Source organism: Indicator indicator, chromosome 8, assembly GCF_027791375.1.
Source record: "Indicator indicator isolate 239-I01 chromosome 8, UM_Iind_1.1, whole genome shotgun sequence".
In the NCBI taxonomy this organism is placed as follows: domain Eukaryota; kingdom Metazoa; phylum Chordata; class Aves; order Piciformes; family Indicatoridae; genus Indicator; species Indicator indicator.
Genome location: NC_072017.1, coordinates 2987664 through 2997038, shown reverse-complemented (window position 1 = coordinate 2997038; position 9375 = coordinate 2987664). Strand labels below are relative to the sequence as shown.

At 45.9% G+C, this 9375-nt stretch overlaps 1 protein-coding gene across 1 annotated transcript in view; it reads left to right on the top strand.

The window, feature by feature from the left end:
- The first annotated feature begins 6447 nt into the window (after nt 1-6447).
- Nucleotides 6448-9375, top strand: part of CWH43 (cell wall biogenesis 43 C-terminal homolog) — a 30460-nt gene continuing 27532 nt past the window's right edge. Inside the window, exons 1-2 of the mRNA XM_054383137.1 lie at nt 6448-6490; nt 7930-8121. Coding sequence (XP_054239112.1) covers nt 6448-6490; nt 7930-8121 — 235 coding nt within the window. The remainder of the gene's footprint in view (nt 6491-7929; nt 8122-9375) is intronic.

The following is a 9375-nucleotide window of genomic DNA, read 5'->3' as shown; positions in this document are numbered from 1 at the left end:
AAGATTCCTTCTCAGTATTCCTATTTCCCCAAAGAGCTTAGAAAATAATCCTGCAAGGAAATATTACCCTGAAACATCAGCTGGTGGAAGGGTTCTTTCTCTAACAATACTGGGAAAAAAATGATTCTACTTTCTCTGAAAGGAGGAATACAATGTCCTTCATTAACAATAATCATTCTGAAACAAAGTTCGTAAATCTGAGTTTTATTTTGCATTTTACCTTTAATAAAAACTGTTTGGGTTTATGTTTTCTTTACAGTGAGACATAATAGTTCTTAGTAGCGTATCCTAAGTGGCAGTAGGACACTTCAGTGCTTATCATGAAATGAATAGTTTCTGAGATCAGTGTTATACTTCCTCTTCTCACATGACCTTGGTATCTCTATTTCATATTAAACTTGACATGTTATAGTTGATTTTCTCGAGACCAAAAAGGCTTTCAGCTTCCAGAAGCCTTGGCTGTCTGAAGCCCCTTTCCCCAGAGTATTCTCTCATTGTTGCCAGCAACACCAGACCACTTGGCTTTCCTGCTGCAGAACTTATTTCCACACTGAGGTTTGGCAGGAGTGATGTCCTACAACAGCTCTTGTATGAAATTGTGATCTAGGAGATGCCCTTGCAATTATATGTAAAAACTCTTTCATAGATACTGGCTATGTGCTGTTCTGGAAAATACAATACACAAGATGGAACAGGCCCAGAGGAGCGCCATAAAAACGATCAAGGGGTTGGAGCACCTCTGCTACAAAGACAGGCTGAGGGAGCTGGGGGTGTTCAGCCTGGAGAAGAGAATACTCTGGGGGGACCTTATAGCAGCCTGCCAGTACCTGAAGGGGGCTACAAGAAGGATGGAGAGAGACTGTTTACAAAAACCTGCAGTGATAGGAGGAGCAGTGGCTTCAAACTAGAGCAAAGCAGATTTAGATTGGATGTTAGGAACATGTTCTTTATTACGAGGGTAGTGGAACACTGGAACAGGTTACCCAGGGAGGTGGTTGGGGCCCCACCCCTGGAGATATTCAAGGTGAAGCTCGACAGGGGCTCTGGGTAGCCTGATCTAGTTGAGGATGCCCCTGCTGACTGCAGAGGGGGTTGGACTGGATGACTTCAGAGGTCCCTTCCAACCCAGACCATTCTATGATTCTATGAAAATCCCCCCTAATAATCAGTATTTTTCTAGCTAGTTCTGCTTAAACTGCCATAAAATGAAAGAGCACTGGAATGACCATTTCCTCATGGGGCATATGCGTGCCCAGGATTGCTTGTACTCTTGCACCTTCCTGTGCAAAAGTGCCTATTAAAAATCAGGTTAGATTTCTTTTTAACTTGAAAGGTAAAGCTGGTTATCACAGTTGAGTGTGTTCTCAAACACTCTTTGATTTTAAGATTTACCTGAAAGTACTCCAGGGCTATAAAACCAGAGAGAAGTTGATAGACCAGACCAATAAATGTTACTGCTTCAAAACAATGAACACAAACCAAAAGAGAGGCTCCCAAAACAAAGCCAACCTTACACATCAAAGAAAAAAACAAAGATACCAACAATAAAATAAAGAGTTGCGTTCTCTGCTGAGGAATTTTCTACTGTTTGAGTAGAAAGAGGTCAAGGAGATGAGATTTCACAAACTCACAGAAGGTTTACGGGCTCTTGTCTGAAGAAAGTTTAAGAAAGCTCTGCAAGGTTGCCAGGATCCTGAGGCTCCCCACATTTACCAAAGGCAAAGCCCTCCCAGTGTGCATATTTAACAGAAACACTCCAGGTATGCTTACAGCAATGTGACAGGAGGAGAAACTAAGCCCAGTTTTGATAAATATGGTTTCTTTCTTCATTAGAAAATCACAAAAACTGTTAATTGCTTAAAAATCCCTGGAGAAACAAAGACCTGGAGTAACAGAAGCATAATGCAGTTACAAAAATGTATTAATAAAAAATATTTAGAGCATGGAAAGCTGCATAAGAATTACACTGTAGGGCATTGTTCTTATGCTAATGGGAGTAGGAGTTAAGGGTGAATGAAAAGACATCAAGAGTCACAGCAGGACACAATCAACATACTTCTGAGTAAAACATTAAACTGTCCTCACTACCAACAAGAAATTCTGTGACAGTTTTCTATGTCCTGGGTGATTTTTGGATATACTTATTTCTGTTTTACAGTTGGTCTGGCCTACCTTTAAGTAGAAATGAAAGGCTGACAATTATCAGATGTTTGAGCTTTAAGATTTACACTTCTCCGTGTGTAAATCAGAACACTGTAAAATGATCAGAGAGTTTTCTCTTCTCTTGAGCTGCACAGTTCTATGTGTAATTTCTTTCCTCCAGTAAAGACCTGCAAACACTACCCAATTTCAAAAGAGTGATCATGGAATCATAGAATGGTTTGGGTTGGAAGGGACCCCCAAAGGTCATCCTGTCCACCCCACTCTGCAGCAGGCAGGGGCATCCTCCACTGGATCAGGCTGCTCAGAGCCCTCTCAAGCCTCACCTTGAATATCTCCAGGGATGGGTCCCTGTGGCAGTTTAGGCTGGGTGTCCCCTCCTACTGCCACAACCTGCTCCAATATTCCACCCTCATGATAAAGAATCTGTTCCTAACACCCAATCTAAATCTGCTCTGACTATTTGAAGCCATTGTGCCTTGTCTTATCCCTGCAGGCCTTTGTAAACAGTCTCTCTCCATCCTTCTTGTAGCCCCCTTCAGGTACTGGCAGGCTGCTACTAGGTCTCCCCAGAGCCTTCTCTTCTCCAGGCTGAACAACCCCAGCTCCCTCAGCCTGTCCTCATAGCAGAGGTGCTCCAACCCCCTGAGCATTTTTGTGATAGGATCTTAGATCCTGGAACCAGACCTGCCAGTTCTAAATCACACTGAAATTAATCAAGGCCTATTATATGAAGTACATTGCTGGGGCAATCTTCCTGTATCATGTCTCACAGAACATTTTACTGGAAAAGGTCTTTAGCAAGTCACAATGTTAATTAGTCCTGTGTTTTAGGGCTAATTTACAAGAGAGGAGGTTACATTTCAGCCCAGGTTTAACGAATGAATAGTATTTATAGCCAACATACTGTGACCTTGAGAAAAGGAGAAATAAATTAATGTGGAGTATGAATATGCAGAGAGAGTTTTGCATAACAGGTGTAAAATGGATGATAAAGCTTTGCACTGTTGTGCAAACAGAACAAGCACCTAATGACCCTCAAGGCTTCATGTTTCCATTGGGACTGTGACCAGTGCCTAACTGCAAACTCCATCACCCCAGCCTTTTCCCAGTCACTTTCAGACTTCAATGCTTTTCCCCTCTTCTTCTCTGGCAGATTCTTCTGCTGCTTAATTATGCCCATTGAGGCACATCTTTACTGGGCAGTATATAAGGACAATTTCTCCCAGTTTTCTGACAGTTCTTTCAAATTCCATGTGTTTATTTCATGGTTTGAACAAAAAATAAACCATTTCTTTTTACAGTCACTAGCTTTAGAGAGGTTTACCCTTGTCAATACCAACAGAATTGTGAGGCTGTAATTTATTTTGCGTTAAACTCATCTATCTATCTATCTATCTATCTATCTATCTATCTATCTATCTATCTATCTATCTATCTGTCATTTGTTTATAGTCTGCCTTAGGTTAAGGGTATATTCAGCCTGGAGAAGAGAAGGCTCCTTATTGTGGCCTTCCAGTATCTGAAGGGGGCTATAAGAAAGCTGCTGAGGGACTTTTTAAGGGGTCAGGTAGTGAAAGGACTGGGGGGAATGGATCCAAGTTAGAGGAAGGGAGATTTAGATCAGAGTTTTAGGAAGAAGTCCTTCACCATGAGGGTGGTGAGACACTGGAACAAGTTGCTTAGGGAGGTGGTGGAAGCCTCATCCCTGGATGTTTCTAAGGCCAGGCTGGATGTGGCTCTGGGCAACCTGATCTAGTGTGAAGTGTCCCTGCCCATGGTAGAGGGGTTGGAACTGGATGATCCTTGAGGTCCCTTCCAACCCTGACAATTCTGTGATTAAATACTACTCTAAAATGAAGACACTTTTTTTCCCTTCTGTGAGTGGGAATACCTCTAGCAGTATGATATCTCGGTTTTGCTGGTTTGCCATCATTGCATTCCTGTATATATCAACTGTTGGTGATTCTTTTTTATCAGCTACACTCTTGGCACTCCAAGAGTAACAAAATATAGCAAAAGGCCTTCACATATATGTCTAATGAGGTACCTTGTAAGCACTTACTTTTGTATTTAAGACATGTCTGTTTTTACTTCAAAACACACTGCACCTGGAAACTCCCTCCTCATGCTCAGATGCTTATCTGTGGAGTGAACTGGAATGTAAACTGGTTACACTTGAAGCCAATCTTAGTCACCAAGAGTCTCAGAGAGAGTAAGTAGAATACAATGGCCAAATTTGTCAGGAATTGGATCATTTTCACTGCATTATGAGTTTAACGGAAGCCACATAAGCACATCAGGTTCATGATTGCAGTCAAGTCTGGTTTTCCTGGAGCTCCACCTCTGAACCATGAAGCAAGATACTGTAATTACAAAAAGCTTTGCAAAAGTGTTTCAATCACCTGAACACATCCTGCCAGCCTCCCACTCTTAGGCAGCTACAAAAGCAGCCCTGTTCTGGGCTTACCCTAACCAAGGATCTCATCTTTTAAATTCCATTTGTGTCATGCCACAGCCAGAAGAAATGGTCTCATCACTTGCAGTGATAAGAGAAGCTGGTGACTGTTCTGGTGTGGCTTTTCTTAAATTAAGATGCCTTCAGTTAAATGGGACTTGGAGAAAAGAGGAAGAAGTTCATTATACCTATGAGTGTCCTTCTTCCTCCTCTAGAGAGGTTGACTTTTTCCATCAAAATACTTCATTTCTTTGATGGCCATCTGAAACATATATGTTTTAAAATACCAACCAAAATTCAACAGTTTCTGTAGGTAGCCAAACCCTGTTATACTGCAGGACTGCAGGGTAAAGTAATTACTTGATTGTGAGTCTACTGGGATAAGCTTTTCCTTAGTACTCTGCCCCTCAAACATTTGGACAGGAATTTATTTCTAATAACAGATCATCTTTAACAGGTGTCAGGGGTTTGTAGCTTACTCCTATGGATTTGGAGTTTCCAGGTGCAAGGGAAGGAAAATATAAGTCACAAGATTTGTTTAGAATGGGACAGCAGTTTTAACACAACTGGGAAAACAACTGGCAGTTTCATAAGGTACTGTATGATGATTAATAAAACTTAAGAACACAACACATTCCAACAGCAAAAATGCCTTCTTTTAGTTCTTAGTTGATGGCTACACATTTAGAATTCTAAAATTCAGATTTTGCTTTTGTAATTCTTTTTGTCAAAGCTTGGCAGCTGTGATCATGGCTGGATTCTTATAGCTCAGGCCTTCATCTAAAATTAATAGAGTGGCTTAAGCCTCTACCCTGGAACCTCAGCAACCTAAATGCTTTTCTGGTGCTTTTGCAAACAGGATTGCTTATCGGAAGTCCTCAGTCTGCTATTAAGCAAAGGGCATTTCATTAGGATGAGCACAGCACTCCAGAACACCTGGTAGTAACAGTTAATCAACCATGTATTTATGCAGCTATCAAGTGTGTCAGCTCCTCTTTTCCCCATCAGCCTGGGGAGTGACAATCCTTTGCTCCTCTTTTGTTCCTTGCTGGTGTGTCTAGCAGACAAACACTCCTTCGGTATCACAGCTGTGACAGATCTACTTACCATTCATTGTCACCAGGCTGTGAAGAATAAACTCTGGCCACCTCTGCCGATCTCCATGAAGAGATGCCTGGTTTAACTGAACAGGTGTTCAGAGTCACCTCACACCTCGCCATCCTCTCCAGCCGCAGTGCCAGCTCGGTGTGGGTCCTGCCACTACGATCACCTCTGTGACAGCACAGCCGAGTCCTTGGGGTTCCCCCGGGCCCAACCTGCTCTGCTGCCATCCTGCAGACTCGGGCAGGGCCTCATCACTCCTCTCCCTCTCCCGTCAAAGCACAGGAACGAAAGGGAAACTCGCTCCTCCGCAGCCAGAGGTCTGAGGGAGCCGCCATTTCCCTCAGCGATGGCAAATTGGTCAAAGCTACTCTGTTGAATGGTGGAGATGTGGAGACGTCCCTCGCATCCAGCCCTGGCCTCAAGGCCGCAAGCCAGCATGGCGCCCCGATCCGGCAGGTTTCCTCGCTGCCCGCGGGTCAAAGCCCCCAGGACCCCGGTCCGCAACGTCCCTGCCCCGCGCAATGGCTCTCGCCCCTCACGGCCGGGGCCTCCGACACTCCGCCAGGCGGCGCTCTGGCAGCCGCTCGCCGCCGTCCGCGTGCCGGGCGGGCTCCGTGAGGCGGGACGGGCGGCGGCGCCGTGTCCGTCCGCGGCGCTCAGGCACTTGGCTGTGGGAGAGACGGACGAATCCCCCGCCGCGCCGGGACGGGCAGCGTCACAGGGCGATGTTCCCCCTCTGGAAGGCCGTTCTCGTGGAGAGCCTCCTGGGTAGGTGGTGGCGGTGCCGCCCGATGGGACGTTAACGGGCTGTGAGGGGCCGCGGTGGCCGCGCTGGGAGGCGGTTAACGGTGCCGGTTGTCCTTCAACATTGCTGGGGGGCCCTGCGGCAGGGCAGCGCTGGGGACTCTACCGGGAACGGCCGGCGGCCGTAGCGGGGCAGCCCTATCAGGGTGCCGCGGGGCTTACCGTCCATGGGGAGGTATTACCGCTGGAAAGCTTCTCCTCTGGCAGCGAGTAGAACGGTGACTGCCGAGTCTTTGGGCTCTCTTCTCTCTTCTGGCACCGGGATGCCTTTGGCTTTTGGATCAGCCCAGGATCTCTGGCGTGGTCTCGGCTGAGGGTTTGTGCAGGTGTTTGTGGAGCCGATCTGTGCTGCTCCCGGAGCAGGGCAGTCACCAGGGCGCTGTACCACCGGCACTGCCAGCCCGGGGCCGGGGCAGCTCCCGCGCACCGCGTGCGCTGCGGCAGAGCACTGCTGGTGTGTCCAGGTGAAGTGTCTTCAGGGCAGAGGGCACAGCGGTGTGCTACTGAAGTACTGTCTACGGGTCTGGGGTCCTCAATATGGACATGGGCCTGATGGAGAGGGTCCACAGGAGGGCCACGAAAATGATCAGGGGGTTGGAGCACTTCTGATGCGAGGATAGGCTTAAGGGAGCTGGGGGTGTTCAGCCTGGAGAAGAGGAGGCTCCGGGGAGACCTAAGAGCAGCCTGCCAGTACCTGAAGGGGGCTACAGGAAGGACGGGGAGAGACTGCTTGCAAAGGCCTGCAGGAATAGGATGAGAGGCAATGGCTTCAAACTAGAGAGGGGCAGATTTAGATTGGAGATCAGGAAGAAGTTCTTCACTATGAGGGTGGTTGAACACTGGAACAGGTTGCCCAGGGAGGTGGTTGAGGCCCCTTCCATGGAGATATTCAAGGTGAGGCTCAAGGAGGCCCCAGGTAACCTGGTCTAGTTGGGGATGTCCCTGTTGCCTGCAGGGGGTGTTGAACTAGATGACCTTTGGAGGTCCCTTCCAACCTGGACCGTTCTGTGGTTCTACAATAGTTCATTTAACCATTGGTCAGTCTTTGAGGAGCCCTGTGACTCGGTGGGCTACTGATTTAGCCAGCATTGTTCCCTTTGGACATCAACCCTTTCCTAGGCTGAGCACTTGTCATTGAAGAACAAAGCAGGAGCTACTGTCTGAATGGGGAAAGAGTTGCTTTCTTCTCAGTGTTCTAGTTCTCAGGAAAAATGTGCTTATTTGACTTGAAATAGGAAATACTACTTCATGGAAAGTGGCTGTTATTGTTTGAACTACTTTCAGATACTTTGGATATTCTACATTTGGAAGTATAAAATGGTGTATTTGTAAGTAATCTCCAGGAAACTATGCTGTTGAAAATATTTATGGGATTTATGTTTGGTTTTGTTGTTTTTTTTCAGGCTATATTTCGTGGTCTCTTTACCATGCATTGCCACCGATGATTTATTACTTCCCCCTTCAGACTCTGGCACTCACAGGTCTGGAAGTTTTTGCTGTTGCCTTCTTTTCTCCAGTATTGCTGATAATTGGCCCTTTTTGGAGGCTGGCTAACAATAAGTACATCCTAGCTCTTCTGAGACTGGCTATGGTTGGTAAGTATGTACAGTAGTGAGTTAGATTTCATCTCGGTATCAAGGCATAAAAATAAGCATTCCAAATTGCCTCACAGTTAAGATCATTCTGAAAAGAGCCAGGAATAAGAAATTCTTGCTCTCCCAAGCTCATGCTTTTCTTTTTGTCTCAAGCTTTGGGATACTGCATCCATTGTGGTTTTTTGTTGTTGTTTTTTTGACCAGTACTGCATAATTAAAGACAAATCTCATTTCACTTTTGGTTTTTAGACCATTGCTGCATAATAAAGGACCAATCTCATTTCACTTCTGTTTCTACAAGCTTTTAAATTAGTGCAAGTCGTGCCCAATATGAAAAATGTTTTCAGTGTTGCATAGAGCAGGTGTTTTTCATGTAGCAGTTCTGTGTCTGTGACAATGGGTAGGGACAAGATGTTACAGAACAGCTTGGGGCTATTATAAAAATGATCTGCTGTGAGTGAAATGTTCTTTTCGGTGGACTTAGTTTCCAAGGCTGGTTTTTCTTCTAAGAACTTCTTTTTTTACCCAGCCAGTCACACCATCACAGAAGGCTATCAAATTGGTCAAGCATCATTTCCTCCATGTGAATCTATTCTGACCACTCCAGACAGTCTTCTTTTCATCCATGTGCTTAGAGATGACCTCCAGAATGAGCTGTTCCATCTCTTTGCCAGAGATGGATGTGAGTCTAACAGGCTTGTAATTTCCTGGGTCCTTCTTCTTGCCCATTTTGAAGACTGGGTTGACAGGGGCTTTATTCCAGTCCTTGGGTACCTTTTGTGTTCTCCAGGACCTTTAAAAACGATGGAGAGTGGCATAGCAATAGCATCAGCCAGCTCCCTCAGCACTTGTGAGTCCATCCCAATGGGTTTCATAGAATTGTGTTAGGGGTTAGAAGGGACCTCTAGAGATCATCCAGTCCAAGCGCCCTGCCAAAGCAGGGTCACCTAGGGCAGGGTCACACAGGAGCACATCCAAGCAGGTTTTGAATGTCTCCAGAGAAGGAGACTCCGCAACCTCTCTGGGCAGCCTGTTCCAGTGCTCCATCACTCTCACCATAAAGAAGTGTCTCCTCATGTTGAGGTGGAACCTCCTCTGTTCCAGCTTAGACCCATTGTTCCTTGTCTTATTACTGGGCACCCCCAAAAGGAGACTGGCACTTTCATCCTAACACCCACCCTTCAGATATTTATAGATATTGATCAGATCCCCTCTCAGCCTTCTCTTCTGCAGATTAAACAGCCCCAAGTCTCT